The 24,510-nt window shown below is 43.5% G+C and overlaps 1 protein-coding gene across 2 annotated transcripts; it reads left to right on the top strand.

Moving 5' to 3' along the window:
• Positions 1–5,383: 5,383 nt before the first annotated feature.
• On the top strand, positions 5,384–24,069 carry pld5 (phospholipase D family member 5). 2 transcript variants are annotated; one of them, XM_077523928.1, is made up of 10 exons: positions 5,384–5,692; positions 17,825–17,961; positions 18,032–18,203; positions 18,369–18,477; positions 18,554–18,681; positions 21,578–21,775; positions 21,973–22,124; positions 22,271–22,436; positions 22,559–22,649; positions 23,557–24,069. In XM_077523928.1, exons 1-10 carry the CDS (start codon positions 5,534–5,536, stop codon positions 23,793–23,795), a joined length of 1,551 nt encoding a protein of 516 aa, XP_077380054.1. In that variant the 5' UTR covers positions 5,384–5,533; the 3' UTR covers positions 23,796–24,069. The 2 variants fall into 2 exon arrangements, with proteins under 2 accessions (XP_077380054.1, XP_077380055.1); XM_077523929.1 differs by lacking the exon at positions 5,384–5,692 and adding an exon at positions 16,373–16,625.
• Positions 24,070–24,510: the final 441 nt, after the last annotated feature.

The following is a 24,510-nucleotide window of genomic DNA, read 5'->3' as shown; positions in this document are numbered from 1 at the left end:
CTACTTTTACATTTTGAATTGACCTTCAGAAATGTGTGACACAAGGATACCACAGTGTGACTTTGGAGTTGAACCAGAAACTTTTCATTTGCAACACTCATTTTGTTTTACAGCTGTTTGCACTAAATAGACTACAGAAATGGTTAAATAGTTACAGAATTTTTGTTTACAGTGTCCCACAATTGAGTTATGTTCAAGCAGCAAAGGGAATATTGTTGTTTGTGTGCTGGAACTAGTAATAAATATATTACGTTCACATAAATAATATTTCACAAAAGTCAAAGGTAGACTGAGAAGAACTATAATAACAAGTGATAATGCAATAATTTTTTTTGCATGACGTGCTGTTTTAGATGAGTTACAGCAATTTGCTGTTTCCAAGGTACTCAAATTTGTTTATCTTTCATGTACAGTATCTCATAAAAGTGAGCACATCACTCACATTTCTGCAGATATTTCATTATATCTTTTCATAGGAGAACACTGAAGAAATGACACTGACACAATGAAATGTGGTCACTGTACAGCTTATATAACCGTGTAAATTTATTGTTCCCTCAAAATAACTCAAAGTACAGTTATTAAAGTGTGCATCGGGTGGCTTGTTTCCAGGTATTGATGGATGGGGTTAGCAAAACAATATTGTGTAATTTGATAAACATCATTCCACCATGATAGCTTTTACATAGACGAGAACCCTGTGCGAGTAATAGTGATCCTGATTTGCCTTCTTTTTTTTCCCCCCTCCACTACCATAGACGGGCCAGTTTTGTCAAGGACATTAAGAAAGGGGTGATGTGACAACCTATTCCATAGTGCCACAACTACGATGATCCAAGGATGACTCATGGAAAAAAATAAAAATAAAATCACTTACCGGTACTAACACATAAATAATTTTGTGTCATGTAAGTCATTACCAGTTGTTGTGGCCTTTTGACTGATTCCGCAATTCCTCCATGGGTCTGTCAGTTTTCAACGACTTCACTCTTCTTTGAGTGATGGCAGCAGCATGCAGCCGCCTTGTCAAAACATTACCCAGTGTCATAAATAACAAATGCACCACAGCAAAAGCTTGTTGATCAGATGTTAGTCATATTGTTGGTTTTTGCATTTGCCAAATTATCAATTTAGTTACTCAGGGGATTTTATACACCTGGCCAAACTAGAAAGATGCACTGGAGAAATGTGCTCTGTAAAAAAATATATATATATATATATATATATATATATATATATATATATATATATATATATATATATATATGCTTTACTTCCCTTTTCCAGATTAAGTTGGCATTGCAGTGACAAAGTCAGAATATTGATGTTGGGTAGCTCTAAAACACTGTGATTTAAAGTACATTTGTATGAAAAGTAATCATTTTTAGCCGGATAGGTTGTTTATGCCCATGAAAAAAAAGCCTCACAATTTCATTTTCATTAATAATATCTCAAGAAAGGGCAATCAACCTTGTTTGTAAGTAGTTTAGCGTTCTCATTGTGTGTTTATAGTGGAAACTGCACAGGGCTCTCTCAACCAAGCCAATAAACTGTGTAGTATACTTTCAGTGACGATTGTTCCCAAGCATGTATCCAAATCGAAGTTTTTCCGATGCTCGCGTCAGATGAAAGCCCCTCCCCGACAGATTTTGCACAAGAAACATAATCTTGTCTTGGCGGGCTAAATGTTTTTCTCACAACCCCAAGGTTACAGCTTTGATCCCCAGCTGTCCCCTTGACCCAAAAGTGTCCTTGAGCAACAACCTCCCAGCTGCGTTTGATGCTGCATCATCAACATATGAATGAGATTTTATCTTGCCTTCCAGCAGGGCAGCATAGGACAGTGTTTCACAACCTGCAGCACATTGCAGGGGTTACGTGGAAACATTTAGTAATTTGTTTCCAAGAGTATAAACAAATATTCGCAGTCCTTTAATAAGTATGTCAATAAAATGGTATTTGTGTGCTACAACTTGTTTCCCGGAGACAACCAGATGACTGATGAAAGGAAAGTCAAACTGCTATAGTGCGTCTGAACAATATTCTTTTTATATTCAAAGTTTAAAGAAACAGTGTGTATTATTTAGTGCCATCTAGTGGTGACGTAATAGAATGCAACAAGAGCACACTTAGCCAAGCTACAACCAGTTAGCCTCCTCCCAATTATCATTTGGTGTGAGTGCATGAGCAGCACGGTGAGCAGGAACAGGCTAGCAAGAATTTGCTGGAGCGGCTAACAAGAGAAGCTAGCAAAAGATAGCGAGAGCTAAGCAGCAGGTACTGATCTGTATATAACTGGATAGCCGATAGGCCAAGACTTTTGAAGCCACGAGGCCGCCATATTGCTCCTCCCAAGAAATGTTTCTCTGCATAAGATCCTATGCATTTACAGTATCGAAATTGGAGAACATTTGAAACAATACTTAGTAGAAACAGCATGATTAAGATGTTTTAAATTTGATAAACATAAACAAGACTACAGTTTACAACTTGGGTTAGGGTTATTTTTTAGGTGTATTTTTTTATTTTTTTTTATTAAAGAATTATAACTGTGATTCAACAAAAAAAAGATGTCTCTGCCAAATGTAATATTGAGGTCTAAGGAACTGAGCGATAAAACAAAAAGGGGGTCTTCAAGGCAGCATGACCACCCTGCCGACAACACCCCCACCCCCTGGTCCTATATTAAGAGCCTACGAGCTGTACGTACAGTCTATACAGTAGTCTGCTTGCGAGATGGGAGGGGTAAGATGGCCGCCGGCTTCAACGGCTTGCACGGGTTAGTATTGACTATCCAAGTAATATATACTGTAGCTACAGATCGGTAGCAGTGGGAGACACGCAGACAAGCGGTGGGAGCCCAAATCATGGGACTCAGTGACAGCAGTGATTTTTGCCTGGGATTTATTGATCTGTCTCCTTTTCCACCATATAAAGTATACTAAAGCCAGCTAGTGCCTCTTAAACCAGCACCATTTTCCTCACAATAAATTATGCAGGCTGTAAAAATATCCAATCATCCTCAAAAGGCATATGGTGGTTATTGCTGTAAGATTTTTTTTTTAGGTGAAATTTGTTTGGTATATTTTACGCTGCAGTTCAGTAGAGGGAGTCCTCGAGTTACGTTCCTACGCAATGAAACCTGAATTTCGACTTAAGTCGAATTTCCCCATTAAAGGGACACTTTACTTATTGATCCATTTTTAGCAGCAAAAAGTTGCTACTTTTTCAATAATTAATTTGGTGACGTGATTATTTTTTTATGTACATTTAATAACTTTTAAACCGATGTTAAAATGAATCGAACGCCGGCATGTTTGTTACACGTGACTAAATAACCCGGATGTTTACGTCACTAGTGTGTAAACGCTACACGATGGAAGCGCTATGCAACGCAGCCGTGCATCTAGCGTCAAACCCGGAAGGATTAAACCTTATCGCTTCGAGCCAACACGACAAAATAACCCTACCGAAGGAAAGTCTGCCTTGGATGTGAAAGTTGTGGCGCCAGATGGTCTTTTCGGGCACAAAATAAACTTTAATGAACGAGTGAATCAGGCGGTGGGTGAGTGGTGCTCGTGCGGGAGCTGCAGGAATGGACAATCCGCTAATGAATGTGTGCTGTCTGGAAATAAAAGAAATCGAGGATCGGTTCCTTGCGGACAATCTCAACTGCATCCTGGAACATCAGACATTCAACATGGCAATACTAAATAGACATTCTCAGGATAGCTTTGGTTGCGATGAAAGATGTGAAGAAGAAAAGTCTTGAAGGAGCCAATATCCAACAGGTAAAGTGACACACAGCACGAGCAATGCAAAACGTGTGGAACTGACAAACTATTTCAGGAAAAAGAAAAAAATAGTAAAATTATATGTATCGTCGTTACAGCGCCCAACCTCCCCTAGCTGTTTTTTTTTTTCTTTTTTTGCGTAGCGTCCCGATGATGTAAACGAAAGCTTGCAAGAAGGTTGTGTATTAACCGTGTTTATTTATAGACAAAATGAAGTAAGGAAATGCGAGACGCCGTTACCTAGGCTGGTTATCAATGGTTGGGATCCGAACGAAATTAATAGAAATGCAAATGAAACTGGAATGCACCACAGGAAGAACAGCGGGACAGAACACAAATGTAGTACGTCGCACATGCCGATGATAATGACACTAATCCACATTCAATAAATTTTTTGTTAAAATAAGATTATGAACATGGTCAATTTGTGAAGTATAAACAACTTACGAGCTAATAAAACATAACGTCCGCGCCTGCTTGTCCTTGCCGGGAGGTCGACAGCACTTAGCAAGCCATTTTCTACGCAAATAGTCTTTTTTTGGGGGGGATAACATACCAGTGTGCTCCTCGCGGGTTTTTCCTTGACGACACCTTGCAAAATTTTGCAATACAGTAAGGCATAAGTGACGTTTGTGTCTTCCTCGTCGTTCTGTCTGCGTGAACTACTGTTCGCCAAGCGAGTATACACACTTGTTACGTCACCACTTGAGGGCGTTCCAACACGGAAGTACTTCTATGTTGAAAAAAGTTAAATAAATCAATATTGGGGTGTATTCTTCAGCTCTTATGCATGTTTCGTAGCTAAACTAACTATTTACTGCCAATCAAGCCATACATGTAAAATTAAAGGTGCCTTCCTTTAAAGTCAATATTTACGTCTAAATAATTTGCATTTAAATATTTATTTATTTATTTATTTATTTATTTATTTATTTATTTATTTATTTATTTATTTAAATAAGATGCTGTATGGATGTCCGAGTGAAGTCCAAGTCTTAGCCGATGTGCGTCGGTGTCTCTCCTTTCTGTGATCTTTTTCTGATGTTTAACTTCGTTTCCATGCACATTGCTTTTCTTTTGGCTGGACCAACATTAATAGAAGACATAGCTTTCTTCTTCTTTGGGGCCATGATGCGGAAAAAAGAGGGCGAAAAAGCCAAAGATACTCCTACAAGTGCACAAGCGCTAGCACTAGCTAAAGGCTAAACACTGCGGGCTATATGGCGGACGAAGAGCCAAAATGGCGTACCGGGTGTGACTATTGTAAAGTCGAAACGCCTTAGGTCAAGTGCGCCTCGATAACTCCCTGTATTTGAGAAATTAGATGTCTGTTCTATGAGCGTGTGTTTCTCTCAGTCTCTCATATTCTTATCAGATGTTTCTCAATCAGATTAAGTGCCACTGTGCGACTACAGCCGCTCCTGTTGCATTTTCATCATGTCCAGAGGCCCGTTTCACGCCCCTCCCTTCCTGCTTGTAGACCAATGAGATACACATACAAACACACACACACCCCGACCCCTCCCTAACAAGTATGAGGGAGTGTGAGAAGGCGTTGGTTCTCTGGCCACAAACAGAGCACAGGGGAGTGCTGCAGCTTGCAAGTCAGATGGCTCATAGAAAGACAAAAAGCAATCGCAGCTCCAAATGACAGAAAGAGACGGACGTGTCAGCGTCTGGCTGTTGAGGTAGCTTGAGGCAGACTGTGTGTGAGACAGACCCAGACACGCAGGCCATCAATGGAACTGTCAAATAATCCAAGGTCGAGGGGGCACGAGGAGGCTCCCCCAGCCCTGCTGACTGATCTGTCCCAAGTGAAAAGCAGCAGCTTCAGTGCTGCCCAACAACAGGGCTACTCGGCAACCATCTTCCTGCGCCGTAAAGACAAACTAGAGAAGGTAAGGCAACGCTTCAAACTTTTTCTCTTGTTTTGTTTTTCTTTCTCAAGTCAAGCTTTTTCAGATGTTTCTGGAATTGTACATAACATGAACACTGGAAGTTTTGATTGCAAAGGTTATTGTAAGTATCCAATTGTAAAACTAAAGGAAACCACTCAGCCAGTATCAAAGTACAACATGGAAGCAGGTTTGCATCCACTGGAAGTGCTCTTAATGCCTGCGGTGCATCAAGTCTAGCACAGTAGAAATACAACGCAAGACCCAAGAGGCTGAGCTCTGTTATCACAGATGAGTATTGATCACTAATTTGCTCATTGCTACCACACACACACAGTGCGCGCACGCACCCCAACACACAAAAACACAGGATACAGACTAACCTAGTTCTTTTTTTGTGTAACTTATTTTCTCCTATTTATTGGGTTTGCAAAGATAACTTTTGCTGGAAATGAGCAAGACGCGCTTTACTCAAGCTATATTCTTTGATCAGAACGAACAATGATTTTGAATGGTCTGTTTTCTTGAGTACTCACCAGTTTTGACGACTCAGACTGGTATCAGTCTGAAAAAAAATAGTGGTATGGAACATCCCTATTAAAAAAAAAAAAATCCATATGTGAATAAACTGTGTTCCAGTTTGGTCTCTGTTGTCTTTAATTTGATACATTTGAAAACAGCCTTCCTCTGATTGGTCTTGTGTCCAATCCAATATTTGCAAAACCCGTCACAACTGTAGTTGTAAGATACGAAGATACTTGTTGTTGCTTCTGGTGGCTTAATGCGAGATGGCAATTTAACCCTTTAAAAGGCTTAATACAGCCCATTAAGCATTCTATTTGAAGTATTAATCATTTATCATGTGAAAAGAAAAATAGCATCTGATAATTCACGCCCTGTTCTCCAATGTGGCGTATTTGGCACATTATGACACATTGGTACTTAATGGTATGTTTTGTTGCCTTGCTGTAAACAACTACATTCTTTCTTCCCTCCAACAAATCCATTAAAATGCAGTATAATGCATTTAAATGGTCCAACTAGTGCACATCGTGTCAAACGTTGTGCTTATCCACCCAGAGTGGACCTGAAGATTGATGGCTGCTTTCAGTAAATCGAGCTGACTAAAGCCTGTGATGGTGGATTTTATGAACAAGTAGTGCTCTGCTTCGGCCAGACACTCACGGATGGAGCTTACTCAACCAGAAAGACGGACGGACAGGCAGGATGTTTCTTTATTTTATTGCTCGATCCAAAACTAAAGCATCTGGCTCATGGCCCAGATGTATATCAACATGGCGCTGTGCCCAGCCAGCCTTCACTCAGTATATTATTCTGACTTTGATATTACAGTAACATGGAAGACAAAAAAAAAAAAAAAAAAGGCCTAACAATTACCGGGTAGCTGCTGAGCCTCTGGTGTGAAGGTGAGACACCAACAGTGAAACGTCCTTCACTGGCATTCACTAAGGTGTTTTTTGATGGGAGGAAATTAAGTGCACTTTTCCACACCAAGGTTAAAAAAAAAAAAAAACAAGTTTGAAAATCAAAAATATTTGTGAAAAATAGCTATTCAAATCAATAGTTTGTTAAAGACAGAAATGAGAACCATACCAGAAACACCAACAACATCTATGAGTTACGATTAGTGTTGTTCCGATACCGATACTGGTATCGGCAGAGGCGCCGATATTGCATTAAAACAGTGGTATCGGTATCGGTGAGTACTCACAAGTAACATGCCGATACCATTAATTCCAACTCTAATATAGGACTTTGGATGCAACATCTTGTGTCTTGCTCGTGCGCGACATAAACTGATATGTGACATGCTCAATGCATGTCGATCTAAGATATATTGGCCCTTGAATGCTCTGAACCAATGGCAGGACAGCTTTGTCATCTTGAGGAAAAAAAAACAAAAACGTAGGTATCGGTATGGTATCGGTATCGTCCGATACTGCAAATCTGGGTATCGGGATCGGTATCGGAACAACACTTGTTATGGTGATCAATCCTTGTATGATATCTTTTGGGGTTAAAGAGTTGTCTCATATTTCTGTCAGTAGTGAAGACTTTGCTCTGCAATATATGTAAAAAAAATGTGTTTGACCGTGGTGGGTGCAGCTAAGAGCAATCATCTCCCTCGGGAGGTGACTCAGACATTTCTAGGCTCGCTCTCGTTGTCCTTTTGGTCTGTCACAGAGAAGAGAACATGCACTGAGCAGCTCAAACACGCAGTAGATGTGACAGTTATAGACATGTCTTGACTTAAGACCTCTCAAGACATCTCAAAAATGTGTGACACAACTTCATACGATGTTTTGAGTCACTTTGATGGCTGAGTATGTATCGCAATATGTTACATTAGTTTATATCAATTGTTATTAGGGATGGGCGAGTACCGATACCAGGTATCGGTATTGGGCTGATACCAACCTTTTTTCAAGTACTCGAGTACTCGTGACACAGACGAGGTCAAGCGACCGATGGCAGAGGGGGAAGACGTTAAGTGAGTCCTCCTTGCCTGTAACTGGCGCTAGCTTGCAGCAGTTTTTCACCAAAACTTCACCGGTTTGGAAATACTTGGAAAAACTAAAAAAGACTATTGAAGAGTGACTGTGCTGTTTTTTGGGGTTTTTTTTGTCAAAATTAAAGGAAACATATTTGTTTAAAAATATCTTTTAGTGATTTTTTTTATTTGTCAAAATGTACTACTGGTATCGGCAGTTGGTATCGGTATCGGTGAGTACTGAGGGTCTGAGTATCGGTATCGGTCTGAAAGAAAGTGGTATCGAACCTCCCTAATTTTTAATAAACCAGTCCAAAATGATATTTTTATTCTGCTGGCTGGCAAAAACAAAAACAAAAAACATATTTTAATTTTACTGGCGCTTCCGGTTGACATGTGTGCACAATGTACAGTAAGGAGCAGCCGAAATGAATGATTGTGCAATATCGACTCTGACATATATTCCGTATCAATTTTTTAGCGCACACTTAGTTAACACTGGGATTGTTATTTAATCTGAAAAAGAATTTCCTTATTTATGAAGACCTTTTTTTCACAACTGAAATTTGTTTTCATAAATTTCTCCATCGCCTAAAGCTAAAACAACGTAAAATTGTCTCCCACCTCCTGCCTCCATGGTGCTCATAGGACTCATAAACAGAGCAGCAGCATGCTTGTTTGCTAACAACTATTCATTTGTGAGATTGGATTGAGGTAAATAAAAACATAGAAGAAAGTTTTTGTGCATTTCATGCTGTTCCGCTGAGGTTGTTTAATGAGTTTTTGAGAGAATGTGCATAAACAAAGTGCAGCTGTTTTGGAAATTCATCCCAAAAGCCACATTTGTTCCACTCATTTGACACAGAAGGTTTTACATAGATACGCTAGCCAGGTTTTTGTGTAACCTTCATCATTTTAATTTTTGCTGCCAGCCATTTGCAGTGCTGCCATCCCCTCAGTGCCAGCCATTTTACTAGATTTCAACCCATTTTTGACAACCTACAGAATATTGTGTTCTATGGGTATATAAATATGGGACCCACCAACAGAAAGCTTAAATACTCATCGTTCATCAGAAAAAAAAACGTTTCTCTCTAGCATTTGTCATTCCTGAGTAATCAGCAGTAGAAGAGAGGCAAGTTTCACCGAAAATCCTGCTTTGACAAAAATAAAGGAGCTATCAAGGGTTTTGTGAAATGATGCATTTCAAGTAAAAATTCAACTTCGAACTGACCGAACTGATCCGACCAGTACTTATCGTGCACTGCTATACAGTATAACACACGAGGTAATAGTTAGTATAGGCATCTTATGGCGTGGGCTGACAGTGAAAAAGTCATCTTGGAGTTATGAAATTCAGCATGGGACCAAGTTTGTGCTTACCGACATGGCGATTAGCGACGCTATTTGCCCGTCTTTGATCGGTGGCGTGAATAATGCTGCATTCGAGGATGATCGGAAGTTGGATATATCAGAGTTGGATTTTCCCAGTTCCGACCTGAAAGCGTTCGAGGCGAACGTAAACTACCAAAATGGCGGATAGTGATAAATTGTTTTTTATTTTGATCCTCAAAACTCATTTTGACTTCTAGAAACTTACCTTTTTGAAATTTTGCTTCATTTATAGTTTTAATCTTATTCCATAAGCATTCCATTCAGTTAAGTAGTTGACCGTATCATTTCATGCAGGGAGATAGCGGCAATACTGTCACGTACGTTGCGTTACGTGGAGTTATGTCGAATATTTATGAATGAAGAAAGCTATCGCTGTCACGGTTCCGGTGCGGGGTGGGGACCCAAATGCAGAAAAACAAAAGGAGTGAGTTGGCAAAGTTTTATTGCAATAGTGGACGGCCAGAAAGTGGTTGCAGTCCGTTGGGTGCTGGGGGCTGGTTCTGGTTGGCGAGGCGTGTGTCAAGGTCGGGGTCTGCGGGCAGGACGACAGGCTGAAAAGGAGGACGGAAATGCGAGTCAGAAAAGGTAAGTAAAAGTTGATTTCAAGGTCTAGCTGGATGTACAAACTCGTTCAGGAGTTGTGACGATCTGGCGGTGTGGTGGAGTCAGAGGCTGGCTTAAGTAGGCTGCTGATTAATTGGACACACCTGCTGCTTGACTCCAATGCACCACACCTGGAAGACACACGCACACTCAGCGGGCTCGGCCCGCAGGCCTGACAGTACCCCCTCCCCCACGAGCACCACCAGGTGCAGAACGGCCCAGGCGACCAGGATGGGCACGATGGAAGTCGCGGATCAGCGACTTGCACAGGACCTGGCGAGCAGGGATCCAGCTGCGCTCTTCCGGTCCGTAACCCTCCCAGTCTACCAAATACTGGAGGCCGCGACCGCGGCGACGAACGTCCAGGAGGCGGCGTACCGTGTAGGCGGGATGTCCATCAATTATGAGAGGAGCTGGCGGTGGCGGCACAGGTGGGGACAGAGGGCTAGATGAAACAGGTTTTATCTGAGAGACATGAAAAGTGGGGTGAACACGGAGAGAGGTTGGGATCTTGAGACGCACAGCACAGGGATTGATCACAGCCGCAATCTCAAAGGGGCCGATGAAACGAGGGGACAGCTTCTTGGATTCCGCCTTTAGCGGGAGGTTCCTCGTACTTAGCCACACCTTCTGGCCGACAGCATAGGAAGGTGCAGGAATGCGGCGACGGTTGGCGTGTACCTGTATCCTGGCAGATGACCGGAGTAAGGTGAAGCGGGCTTGCCTCCAGACCCTGGAGCATAGGCGCATGTGGCTTTGCACAGATGGAACGGAGAGGTCAGGGACCTGAGAGGGAAACAGTGGTGGTTGGTAGCCCAGAGAACATTGAAAAGGGGACAAACCTGAGGAGGCGTTGGGCAGGGAGTTATGGGCGTACTCTACCCAAGCGAGCTGAGTGCTCCATGAAGCGGGATGGGACTGTGAGATGCAGCGGAGGGTGGTCTCCAGTTGCTGATTGGTACGTTCACATTGACCATTAGTTTGTGGATGGTAACCGGACGAGAGGCTTAGGCCAATGCCTAATGCAGCACAAAAGGCCCTCCAGACCTGTGAAGTGAACTGGGGCCCCCTGTCCGACACAATGTCTGAAGGGATGCCATGTAGACGGAAGACATGTTGGACTAACTGGTCAGCGGTTTCCTTGGCAGTTGGGAGCTTGGGAAGAGCAAGAAAGTGGGCTGCTTTGGAAAATCTGTCAACAATGGTGAGAACTACTGTGTTACCTCTTGACGGCGGAAGTCCGGTAACAAAGTCCAGGGCAATGTGGGACCACGGGCGTTTGGGAATAGGAAGCGGGTGGAGCAGGCCAGAGCTAGGTTTGGAGGAGGTTTTGTTCTGGGCACATACCGTGCATGCCGAGACGAACGAGCGGGTGTCCTCCTCCATCGTGGGCCACCAAAAATTTTGGCGGAGGAAGGCCAGCGTCCTGCGGATTCCCGGGTGGCAGGTAAGTCGCGAGGAGTGAGCCCACTGTAGAACCTGGGAACGGACAGGGTCAGGGACAAACAGGCGGTTCTGCGGAGCCCGGGGGGGTACAGTCAGTCCAACCTGGGCCCTCCTCACCAGGGCTTCAATTTCCAAAGTGACAGACCCAATAAAACAGGTGGAAGGCAGGATAGGGCCGGGATCTGACCTGGTGCCCTCTGCTGCAAACTGGCGGGATAGGGCATCCGGTTTTGTGTTCTGAGACCCTGGGCGGTAGGACAGGGTGAATGCGAACCGATCAAAGAATAAGGCCCACCTGGCTTGACGTGAGCTTAGTCTCTTAGCAGAGCGGATGTACTCCAGATTCTTGTGGTCTGTCCATACAACGAATGGCTGCTCGGCCCCTTCCAGGAGGTGTCTCCATTCCTCCAATGCCGCCTTCACCGCCAGGAGTTCCCGGTCACCAATTCCATAGTTCCTCTCGGCTGGAGAGAGCCTGCGGGAATAGAAAGCACACGGGTGGACCTTACCATCCTCCAGAGACCGCTGGGACAAAACCGCTCCGACCCCCACCTCCGAGGCATCCACCTCAACTATGAATTGCCTCTGCGGATCTGGATGGACAAGCACAGGAGCAGTGGTGAACATACGTTTGAGCTCGCTAAAGGCCAGGGCAGCTTCCTCAGACCACTTGAAAGGCACCACTGTGGACGTAAGGGCGGTAAGAGGAGCTGCTGCACGACTGTAGTCCTTGATGAATCGGCGATAGAAGTTGGCAAAACCAAGGAAGCGTTGCAGCTCCCTTCTGGATGTGGGTCTGGGCCATTCGGTGACTGCAGTCGTCTTGGCGGGGTCCATTTGGAGCCGTCCCTCAGCAATTACATAGCCCAGAAAGGTGGTCTTTGTTACATGGAAGTCACACTTTTCAGCTTTCACGAAAAGCTTATTTTCAAGGAGTCTCTGGAGAACTTGGCGTACGTGTTTCTTATGTTCGGAGTCAGAACTTGAGAAAATCAAGATGTCGTCAAGATATACAAAGACGAACCTCCCAATCATGTCACGCAGAACATCATTGACCAGGGCCTGGAAGACAGCGGGGGCGTTAGTTAAGCCAAAAGGCATGACCAGATATTCGTAGTGCCCTCTATGTGTGTTAAATGCTGTCTTCCATTCGTCGCCCTGCCGGATACGGACAAGATGGTAGGCCTGGCGCAAGTCCAACTTGGTAAAAATGGTGGCTCCATGAAGAGGTGAGAATGCGGAGTCCATCAGGGGCAGGGGATATTTGTTCTTTATGGTGATGTCATTCAGACCACGATAGTCTACACAAGGGCGGAGCGTCTTGTCTTTCTTGTCCACAAAGAAAAACCCAGCTCCCACTGGTGACGAGGAGGGCCGGATAATACCTGCTGCCAGTGATTCGTTGATATAGGAATCTGCTGCTTCTCTCTCCGGCCGTGAAATGTTGTAAAGCCGGCTTCGTGGAAGTGGCGCTCCGGGCTGGAGGTCGATAGCGCAGTCGTATGGTCGGTGAGGGGGCAGAGAGGAAGCATGGTGTTTGCTGAAGACCAATGCAAGGTCGTGATAATCAGCAGGGACGCCGGACAGGTCGGGTGGTTCTTGTTGGTTTTGGCCACTGGGTGGCACAACAGCAGACAGCAAGCAATTTCCATGGCAGTAATTGCTCCAAGAAATGATGTTGGGCACTGTCCAGTCAATATGTGGGTTGTGGAGCTTGAGCCATGGCATGCCCAACACTATGGGAACTTGGAGGGAGTCAAATACATGTAAACTGATTACCTCTTGGTGATTACTCGAGAGCTTGAGTACAACTGGTACTGTTTGTTGTCTGACATGGGAGATCAGTGCACCGTTTAGGGCTGTGGCATCCAAAGGAGTGGTCAAGGTTTGCAGGTCTATAGCCATTTGTTCTACCAGTCGGTGATCAATTAGGTTCTCATCGGCTCCGGAGTCTACAAGGGCAGACACGGGCAGAGACATATTACCCCAGCAGAGGGTGGCAGAGAGCATAAAACGGTTAGAAGCAGGGGAACTCATAACGGGACTCACCAATACGTTCCCCATTACTGGTGAGTCAGTCCTTTTGGCCGGGAGGGGCACTGAGAGATGTAGTGGCCGCTGGCTCCACAGTATAGGCACAGGTTAGATGAACGTCTGCGCGCCTTCTCCAAGTCCGACAGACGAGCTCGTCCCAGCTGCATAGGAACGCTGCCGGCGTCTGGGGACGGGCCCGAACCGGAAGCCGGAGCCGGTGGCATTGGAGGTGGATCAAACATGGATGGCCCAGCAATGGGCGGGAACATGGGCGGAGTCTGTGGTTTGGCATGACGCTCTCTTTTGCGCTCCCGGAGGCGACAATCAAGCTTTATGGCTAAGTCAACGAGCGAGTCGAGACAGCTCGGATCATCCCTCGAGGCCAATTCGTCCTTGATGTTTTCATTTAATGCTCCCCGGAAGACTTCCTGGAGCGCTTCATCATTAAAGTTGCTCTCAGCGGCGAGAGTCCGGAACGAAACTGAGAACTCTGCCACGCTACGAGCACCCTGTCGTAGCGACATGAGGCGTCTTGCAGCCTCCCTCCCACGGACCGGGTGGTCGAAGACCTTCCTCATTTCTTTCGTAAAGGCGGAATAGGTTGTGCAAGCAGGGGACTGTTTGTCCCACTCCGCAGTGGCCCATGCTAGAGCCGCGCCCCGGAGGCAGCCTATGAGGTAAGCTATCTTAGCGTGGTCGGAAGCATATGACAGAGGCTGCTGACTGAAGACTAGAGAACACTGGACTAGAAAGGGACGGCAAGCTCCTAAATCACCATCATAAGGGGCCGGTGTGGGCACGTACGGTTCTTTAATGACATGGGGAGGAGGTGCGGCGGGCGTGGCAGGTGTAGCTGCGGATTGTCCTTGTGTCTGAAAGGCCGCATGTTGCTGTTGGAGGGTCGTGAGGGCTTGTGAGAATTCACGTACCTGTCCAATCAAAAAGTTCAGGGCGTTGTCATGTTGGTCCAAAAGCAAGCCTTGTCCGGTCAGGGTCTGACGAACGGAATCGTTCTCTGCTGGGTCCATGGCTGGCCAGATCGTGCTGTCACGGTTCCGGTGCGGGGTGGGGACCCAAATGCAGAAAAACAAAAGGAGTGAGTTGGCAAAGTTTTATTGCAATAGTGGACGGCCAGAAAGTGGTTGCAGTCCGTTGGGTGCTGGGGGCTGGTTCTGGTTGGCGAGGCGTGTGTCAAGGTCGGGGTCTGCGGGCAGGACGACAGGCTGAAAAGGAGGACGGAAATGCGAGTCAGAAAAGGTAAGTAAAAGTTGATTTCAAGGTCTAGCTGGATGTACAAACTCGTTCAGGAGTTGTGACGATCTGGCGGTGTGGTGGAGTCAGAGGCTGGCTTAAGTAGGCTGCTGATTAATTGGACACACCTGCTGCTTGACTCCAATGCACCACACCTGGAAGACACACGCACACTCAGCGGGCTCGGCCCGCAGGCCTGACAATCTAGTTTTATACTCGAGTAAATTGTGTTTTGCCATTCAGAGTGATATCACAATGTAGTCCGTCGGTGAAGTCGGGATCCTTTTTTGCTTCCGACTTCACAAGTGGGATTTCCGAGTTCAAGGGGGCGTTCCTGTACACACTTCCTGGTTTGAACTCGGAAAAGTTCGACTTCTGACCATCCTCGAATGTAGCATACGTTTGCCCGCGGTGATTCATCCGGTGAACGCGGCAGTCCGGAGAAGCTGGTGGCTTGACGAGGGGACGTTTCAGGTAAAAAAAAACAAAAAACATATGACGTGTGGCTTCTTTGGATCAACGTGGCGTCATACCTGATGCAGTTTGCCCAGGAAGTGTCATCCGGTGAACGGGAAAGTCAAACAGACGCGCGATCGCCCGGTGGCTTCCCACGTTTTAACAAATTGCTAAGCGAAGCTAATGCTCCACCTCCTACTTCCTCTGATCGAAGCTACTGTGGCCATCTTCTGGCAACTACACCTCATTACAATTATTTTTTTCAGCTCAATACTTGCTGAGGACTTGCATGAGGTTCTACGTCTAGTGCATTAAAAAAAAAACACACAAAAAAAACGCAAAACCCGAGTTAATTTGGGGATGGGCGAACCGCATATATTAAATACCCGAGATAATTCGTGGAGGGGAATGAATGGGTTAACAGGGTCGGTTCTTGACTTGCAGCAGGCACTCACATTCAGCAAAAGTACCTGTCACTGAGAACACTATCACAAAGAGGCTCACACTTGGAAAAGAAAACAGACAAAATAGATGTTTGTTTTGGTAATTTATTGATGAAGTATCCCACAACATAAATTGCTACTATGCATTTTAGTGATGCTTCCTCGAGGGAGAGAAATTTGTTTATTTGTAGGCTCATTTGCATACTAAACAGTGATTGGGCGTTTACTGGCAGGAAGTTCCCACTAGACAGACGATCAGTCAGCACACAGCACGAAGTGGAGGTGAAAGAGAGTTCTGGAAGCATGTGCAGATTTTATTTGAGGGGGGCAAGGCCCCCTCTTGCTCCTGCGTAAAGCCGACCCTGGTTTCTAGAGCCTTCCTTATAGGTGTATGCTAATTTAGGTTAGATCATAGTGTAGTGACAAGAATCAAAAGTAAGGCATGGGGGAGGGAGGGAGTGGGTCTGTTGGGATTCAAAACAGCAGCTTTACATTGGTGGTTTGAACAAGAGGGTTTGGTCTGTCTCCATCGCACAGCCTCTGTTGAGTCAGCATGGAGCTGCACACTTGCTCATTCCGTACTCCTCGCACACATACTTCAAGCTGCATATAAGATCAGGACATGAGAGTCACGCACAACAGCTTCAAGATGTCAGTGCATATGAAGTACCAAAGTATGAGCATGGACCAAGCAAAGCTAACCCAAATGGACCGGTGAAGCAAATGCACTGATGTCATAGAAGTTTGAAGGAGTGCAGCTCTCATGGCAGGACCGACCACAAAGGAACCCGTAAAGGTGACGTTCCCAATCATATCGTATCATCTTCATATATGCATGTGTGTGATATGTACGCTATCAACTCTTTTATTGTAGAGCTCATCGTGCTTAAATGTCAATGTGAATGTCTGGACTGTCTTTTGAATATAATGTAGCTTTCTGTAATAAAACCAGCAACTCACATTTCCATAATCGATTTATTTTAGGTGAGTTTTAGATGATTCAGCACTAAAATAACCTTTCCCGGGGCTCTGTGTAACTTTTTTCAATGGGATTTCTTAAGCATATCTGCATGTCAAGCACGGTCTTTTCCTCTGGTCAGACTTAATGAAAATCTCAGGGTCTCAGTGGACATTAAAGGAGAGTACACACACTGTGCTGCAGCAGCCTTATTAACTGAGACAGAGTACGGAAGAGAGGCCAATCAAACGTACTTAGTCAAGAGATTCTTTTGAACTTATTTGACTACATTATTATTACAGAAATTCTCAGTTTTGATTAACACTGTCAGCGATGTATCAACCTACATTAGCTATATTGTCACGTTAAAAGAAAAGGTTCTCTGAGTGGGATGCAGAGGAAAATTAAATAAAATAGTCATTTAAAAGTAAATTGAATAAATAATCTCAAACAAGAACCTAATGTTGTGGACAATCAGTGTAAAATAGGGCAGCTTGATAGCTCATAAAACCATCAACGTCAAATACGACAGAAAGAGCAATGATGAAAGTGCAGTGGTAAGCAAAACCAAAGCACATCACTGCACTTTTAAAAGAGCAAAATCAAGGATTTGGAGACAGCGTCAGGACACTACAGCTGTCATGCACCACTCTGACTCCCCCGCATTTTTAATACAGCCACAATATACCTTCCTGTACACAAATATTATCTTTAATATTGTATGATATTGTCCTGGAGTGTGATGCAGAGGTGATAAAATCCCTTTCAAGAGGGACGTGCTTGAGCAACAAAGCTGACAGACAAATATTGTGAGCCATACATTCTTTCTACATTTGTGTGTCCTGTTGCCATGTTTTCAAAGCAGTAGTATTGCTTGTTCAATTGTTTATTGATCACAAAAACTCCCTTCTCTGTATATTGATTGGGGAAATTAACTTTTATGGAGTCATGAATTCCCATGTTGTTGTATTTTCATATTGTTACTTTCATAACTAGCAGATTGTTTCCTATAAATTGTTGTTTGTCTGACTTGTCAGACGCAGCAGAAGTGCATTGCTATCTTTGCACTGCTATGCTGCTTTGCCGTGCTGCTGGTGCTCATCTTCTCTTCCGTGGATATTTGGGGGGACAGTGAGGATGGAATCACAGAGGAGAATTGCCGCACTGACTGTCGGTGAGGTCATCAATTTGAAAGTGTAAGAAGACAACAACAGTGTTGATTTGTTGATGCTTCCATGTTGTAGCATTGTCCTTATGGAGACAATCCCCGAGGGAATCAAAGATCACTTGAATGGCAGACCCAATTTGCCACTACTTGTTGGCTTCCATAACCTGCTGGACCTAGCGAAGCACTCAGTCCAGATCGTGTCTCCGGTTTGGAACTTGAGACCTTCAGAAAAAGAAACAGGACGACAGGTACAAAGTCATAAATACACCATTTCCTTCCAGTCAAGCATGCGTATTTCCCAAGTGGTCCGAAAGCGAAAACTTTAATTGTTTTGAAGATTACGTGTGTCCTCTTAATGAGTTTAGACCTGCTGAGATGAAACAATGCCTAAACACTTAATACCGCTTCCTCAGGGTCAGCTTTTATTCCAGAGATTGCTCAGCTTGAAATCCCGAGGGGTCAAACTAAAGATTGCTAGCAGCATGACAAACTCTACAGAACAGAAGATTTTGGCAACACACAGTAAGTAATTGGCAAACTGGCATTCTTTGCGACTTTTAACTTATTCGCCGTCTCCTGTATGTCTCTTCCTGTCCAGATGCCGAGGTTCATTTGGTTAACATGACAGCTTTTACCAGAGGAGGACTTCATTCCTCATTCTGGGTCGTAGATCGGACACACTTTTATGTTGGCAGTGCTGACATGGACTGGAGGTCATTCTCCAAGGTATCATCAACATTTTGCCTGTGTTGTGCAAAAATTAAGGGTCATTTTAGCAACTCTCAACTAAAAAGTGAATAAGGATGTTTCTGAGTCAGCATGCATTTTTTCAGGAATTACTTTGCCATGTTACTTCTTGTAACTTAAACCAATATAGTGTACATTAGGGATGTAACGATATCCAAACATCACGATACGATATTATCATGATATGAAGGTCACGATACGATAATTCTCATGATATTGTGGGGGGGTTGGTGATATTTAAAAAAGATCACAATATTGTAGAAAATGAGCTCATACTAAAAAAAAAGCACAATATTGTGCTTTTGTATATAACAGTAATTACATATCCTACAATCTCTAATAAGAATATTGAGGCACTTACCTGGTAATGCAAGCACACATTGATCACTTCACAAGCAAATTAGGTTCCCCTTCATCTGACAATTAGCATAGATTTTAAACATAGAAGGCCAAAACATCCCTAATGAAAATTTAATTGCACTAATAAACTAGCCACTAGAGGGTGCTGGAACTGCACAAATGGAAATCAACCTAACTTTTTTTTAACAGATGTGTTCCTTTTAAATATTGTGAACATGACGACGACGATATTGTGGCAGTTTTAATATCATGATATCACGATATTGCCCTTATCATTACATCCCTAGTGTACATGTGATAGAGACATTTGACAAATGTTATAAGAATGGATGGAAATAAAGGCTAAACCATGGGTCTCAACTTGTGGTCCGTGGGCCATTTGTGGCCCTCTACTACTTGACATCAAGTTTAATGTTAGTGAGGTTCCCGTGTTTTGTTTTGTTTTTCCCTTTTTTTTGTATTGTCTTTGCGCTGGGTGTTTTTTTTTTTTTTTTGTCATTTTAGAATTTATTTTTATTTATTTTATTTTTTTTATTTTTATTTTTTTATTTTTTTTTTTCAAAGTGAAATCCAGCACCGACCAAACACTTCCTGCCTTCCCCATGATTACAAAATCAAAGTCTTACGCCAACCCCGGAAGCCTCTAAATTCCAGCAAATTTAGCGAGATCTCAAGAGACCAGAGGAAAAACTAAAGAGAGGAAGGAGGGAAGGATCGATAAGGCAGAGTGAGATCCATAGAAGCCAGCACATCCAATCCATCAAAGTGAAATCCAGCACCAACAAAACCCCTCCTGCGTGGTTACAAAACCAGAGTCTTATGCCAACCCCAGAAGCCTCAAACTTCCAATAAATTGAGATCTCAAGTGACCAGAGGAAAAACTAAAAAGAGGAAGGAGGGAAGGATAGATAAAGCAAAGTGAGATCCACAGACACCAGCACCCACTGATTCAAGGGGCTGTGGGAGGGAGAGGCTACTTCTGTTGAGTTTCAGTAGATGCTGATGCGACGGATCTGGCATGCATAAGGACCACCACCAAAGAAAGAAAGCCGTCAACCGCGGTCCAGCAAAGCGAGCACCGCCCCCCCCCCCCCCCCCCAAATCCCCAGGCCGCGGCAGCACCAAGGCCACCCCCAAGCCACCCGAGCGGACACCGACCCAGACGCCCGGAACACCCCCGCCCCAGCCCCGGCCCACACCCCCGAGCCCAAGGCCGCAGAACGAGGCCCAGCGGGCCCCCACAGCGCCCCACCGGTCCCCAGCCCCCAGCCCCCCACGACCCCCCCGCACCCCACCCAAACCCGCCACCCACCACGACCCAGGCCCCACCACCCCCGGCCCCCAAACCCCTGAACACACCCCGACCCCCAACACCCAACCCCCCACCCACCCATACCTCCACCCCCCCAAACAAGCCGCCCCCCCCCCCAACGACCGCCAACCCCCCCGCGAACCCGGCCCCCCGCGAGCCCCCCCCACCCCCGGAAACCGGCACCGGGCAGCAGCAATTTTTTTTATAATCACACATAGGCTAACATAGCTCAGACTCAGGATAGCTTTTGGCAAAATGTGGAAGGGAATTATATCTTGTCACCCCGTCCCAGTCATGTCTTTTTCAAAACCTGCCAAAAAGGGAAAGTTTGGCTCGAGAACGGTAAATTTAACACAAAAAAAAAAAAAAAAGAAAGAAAAAAATCAGTAGCTCAGGGGCACCTTGACTTGAATGCACAGAGAAAGTTGTGTCGCTCAAGAAATCAAACGTCACTATACTGTCAATTGACAGGGAAAACAGCGTCACCAGTCTTGTTGACGTTCTGAAGAGATTTCAAACGGGAAGTCAAACAAAAACAAAATATTTACAATAATATGGCTCACCTGTTTTCTGAAGCTGAGCCGTGATTGGTCTTTACCTGAGCCCTGAGAAACTGTGATGTGCATTTTCATTTGACAGTAAGTGACAAAATGGCTGCCACCTGAGATGGATAAAATCAGCTGGATTTTGCTGCTTAGCTCATATTCCATAAATGCAATGTTAATCAGAATGCTGTGTTCAGACTAGTATAACATACTATTGTAAAAAAGAAAAAAATGGTTTGACTTCCTGTTTAATGTTCTGAAGTATTATTTAAAAAGACTGAGAAGATTGGATTAGTTGTCCCTTTTTTCTAAATCTCCAGCGGCCCCCACATAAGTAGAATTTGAGACCCTGCATGGTCTCAACTAATGAATTCACCAACCATGGTAATTAAAGGAATGCACATTTGCTGTGTTCCCTGTAGGTCACACACTGAAACAATAAGAACGTCAACTGCAAAATTAATGACCCTGTAAAAGTATATTTAGAACAGTTAATGTGTTTGCTGACCCACTTCCTTATTCTCCAATTAATACACTAATGGGTTTTGTTGTCATCCTTTATCTTAGGACAAACAATTTGAGGAAACACATCTACATGCTCTCTCTCAACTCAACTTTTCTGCTTTATCACTTTTTGTTGCTCTCTGACACCTTACAGAGGAAGGAGCTGGGCCTGATGGTGTATAACTGCAGTTGTCTGGCCCTGGACCTCCACAGAGTCTTTTCTTTTTACTGGCAGCTCCATGAGAGGGACTACATCCCCTCAATCTGGTCTAAGAGAGTCACAGCACTCTATGGGAGACACCAGGCCCTGGAGCTGGAGTTCAACAACACCCCTGCAGTTGCATATGTGTCTGTAAGGCTATACTGAGTATTTATTGTTTTGTACACAACACACAAATGGAATAGCCTTTTAGATTGCAACTTGTTTTTCAAGTGTGACGTAATACATGTGCAGTATTTCATGAACACCTAAATATAAATGCGCGGAGTCTTGGTGCCTTCATTTATTAATCTGTGTACAGTCGTCTTAGTGGTGTATCTTTTCCGCAGACCTCCCCTGATATCTTCTGTGCTAAAGAGCGCACAAGAGATGTAGACGCCATTTATCACGTCATACAGAGTGCAAGGACATTCATCTTCATTTCTGTGATGGACTACCTCCCTCTGGTGAGCAGGCGCCTCAGAGGAACCTTGGTCACGAGGTATTGAGCTTTGATATGAAAACATATGCTTCATGTGATCATATTTCATAGCTGTTTTGTTCTAGTTGCTTTTGTGTAAAAGACGCAGTGAAGACTGACTAATCCAAGCAGAGGGAATCATCTCATGAAAACGGCTTCATTATTAGGTACTGGTCACCGCTTGATGAGATGATCAGAGAGGCTGCGGTTCTGAGAGGGATCAAAGTTCGCCTGCTCATAAGCTTCTGGAAGAACACTCACCCGCTCACTTTTAACTTTGTGACCTCCCTCAAGTCGCTGTGCATGCAGCTGTACAACTGTTCTCTGGAGGTGGTATGTGGAACAAGTCTTCTCTGTAATAGGAAGGGGCTGATTAATATTCATAATGCAGAATTAATTAAGGACTATAAAAATAATAGTACCGGTACATCATTGTTGATTCAATTATTTTCCAGAGGTTTTTCAGTCACAAAGAGCAAAAGGATGACATTCAACGTGGACTCAATCACAACAAGTACATGCTGACGGACAATTCTTTTTACATTGGTAGGCTATGTATTTTGTATTTATTAAATGTGCAATATATATATATATATATATATATATATATATATATATATATATATATATATATAATTACAGTCCTTAAAGGAACAGTGCGTATAATTTAGTGTTATCTAGTGGCGAACTACTAATTCATTTATTTAACCCACTATTTATTTGGTAAATAATATGCAAAAAAAAATCTAGCACATTTTTTTTTACATAATGGCAGTTGTAGTAATTACTACATACATCGACTCGTGCTACTGATCAGGGGGCTGATTCGGTCTCCTGCCACTTGTCTCCTTTTGCTTTTTTCTCACTAGCTTTTTCTAGCTTCTCCTGCTAGCCGTCCTTGTTAGCCACCCCAGCAAGGACTTGCTAGCCACTCTTGTTAGCCAAGTTCCCACGAGCTCCTGCTCGCTCGCTCACTTCAAGTCAAGTCAACTAAACTTTATGTATATATCAAATAATAATTGGAAATAATGGGTGGTTGTCTTGCGAAGTGTGGTATCTTTGAGGCACCTTAGTGTGCATGCTTCAAAACTGTTGCATTTTATTAGTTCACCACAAGATCTCACTAAATCCTACACACTGTCCCTTTAATAATACATTGCTTGAATAATTTTACTCTTTCATTTTCTAGATATTTAGTACATCTATCTCGGTTTACGTTTGAACAACAGTCAACCTGAAATACTTTTAAAAAAAAAATCTTATTTTCTTTTAGTACCAAGATGTAGTTTTGAGCACAATTCATCAGCGCTCCTCAATAGCTTAATAGCTTGTTTACTATACTTACAGTAGATGGCGCTATAGTCCTTTGAGTTTACAAGGAATGCAATTTGTGAATATTTGTACATAGACACAAATGATTGCCCTGATCTCATTTTCTGATTTACCTTCTTAGGGAACCACAACTGGGTGGGGAACGAATTCTCTGATAATGGCGGAGTTGGACTGGTGGTCCAGATGAAAAACAACGGAGGGAAGATCATGGAACAAATGAAAGCTGCTTTTGAAAGAGACTGGACTTCACCTTATTCGAAAAGCCTGCTGGGAAACAAAGATCGATACAATAAATACAGAAATCTACACCAGGTGGAGACTAAGGAAGAAGACAAGTGGAATGACCCTTTATCATTGTAAATACAGACTCACTTTCTGTAACATATTTTATATGGACATGCTGCACTGTGCACTATTATGAATGGTTTATACAGCACTTTAATCCTCTAGTATCCAAATGAATTTGTCTACATCTTGATGTAACAATATACAGTAGCTCAATGCATCTTAAAGTGATTGTATTGGTTGTTAATTATAGTAATGTACAATGCTGCATGAAGCATTGTATATTTAAACTAAATTAATCAACCCATATTCAACCTATATCCGACTATAAGTAGCAATATATATAATATCCGACTATAAGTAGCAATATATATATATATATATATATATATATATATATATATATATATATATATATACATATATATATATATATATATATATATATATATACATATATATATATATATATATATGTATGCATACTGTATATGATCTTGCAAATGTCACACAAGAAGACTGGGGGCAAGACTTGGAGTTGGATTCAGAACTTTGGAGCTGTGAGACAGATGGGGTAACCACTAAGTCACTGTGCTGCCCAGTGCCCTCAATTTCATGTCAATGCTGTGAATTGAAAATACGTATACAATTTTCCTAAGGCCCCTGTAGTCATGGACAGTTTTTGGTCCCCCTGATTGCAAGCGCATTGGTGTCCAAAATCTGGCCATGGGCCATTTATGTCCTTTTTTTTTTTTTTTTTTTTTTTTTGCCTGCTGCACACTTTATTAAT

The sequence above is a fragment of the Festucalex cinctus genome, chromosome 6 (genome assembly GCF_051991245.1).
Source record: "Festucalex cinctus isolate MCC-2025b chromosome 6, RoL_Fcin_1.0, whole genome shotgun sequence".
Taxonomy (NCBI): domain Eukaryota; kingdom Metazoa; phylum Chordata; class Actinopteri; order Syngnathiformes; family Syngnathidae; genus Festucalex; species Festucalex cinctus.
This window is presented reverse-complemented; position numbering and strand designations above follow the sequence as displayed.

Bases quoted from the DNA above. Each gene is read 5' to 3' on its own strand.
- pld5 (XM_077523928.1), top strand. From the start codon at position 5,534: ATGGAACTGTCAAATAATCCAAGGTCGAGGGGGCACGAGGAGGCTCCC. The intron at 18,682-21,577 runs GTATCATCAACA...GACACCTTACAG, and splicing joins ACTGGAGGTCATTCTCCAAG to AGGAAGGAGCTGGGCCTGAT. The intron at 21,776-21,972 runs GTAAGGCTATAC...TCTTTTCCGCAG, and splicing joins CTGCAGTTGCATATGTGTCT to ACCTCCCCTGATATCTTCTG.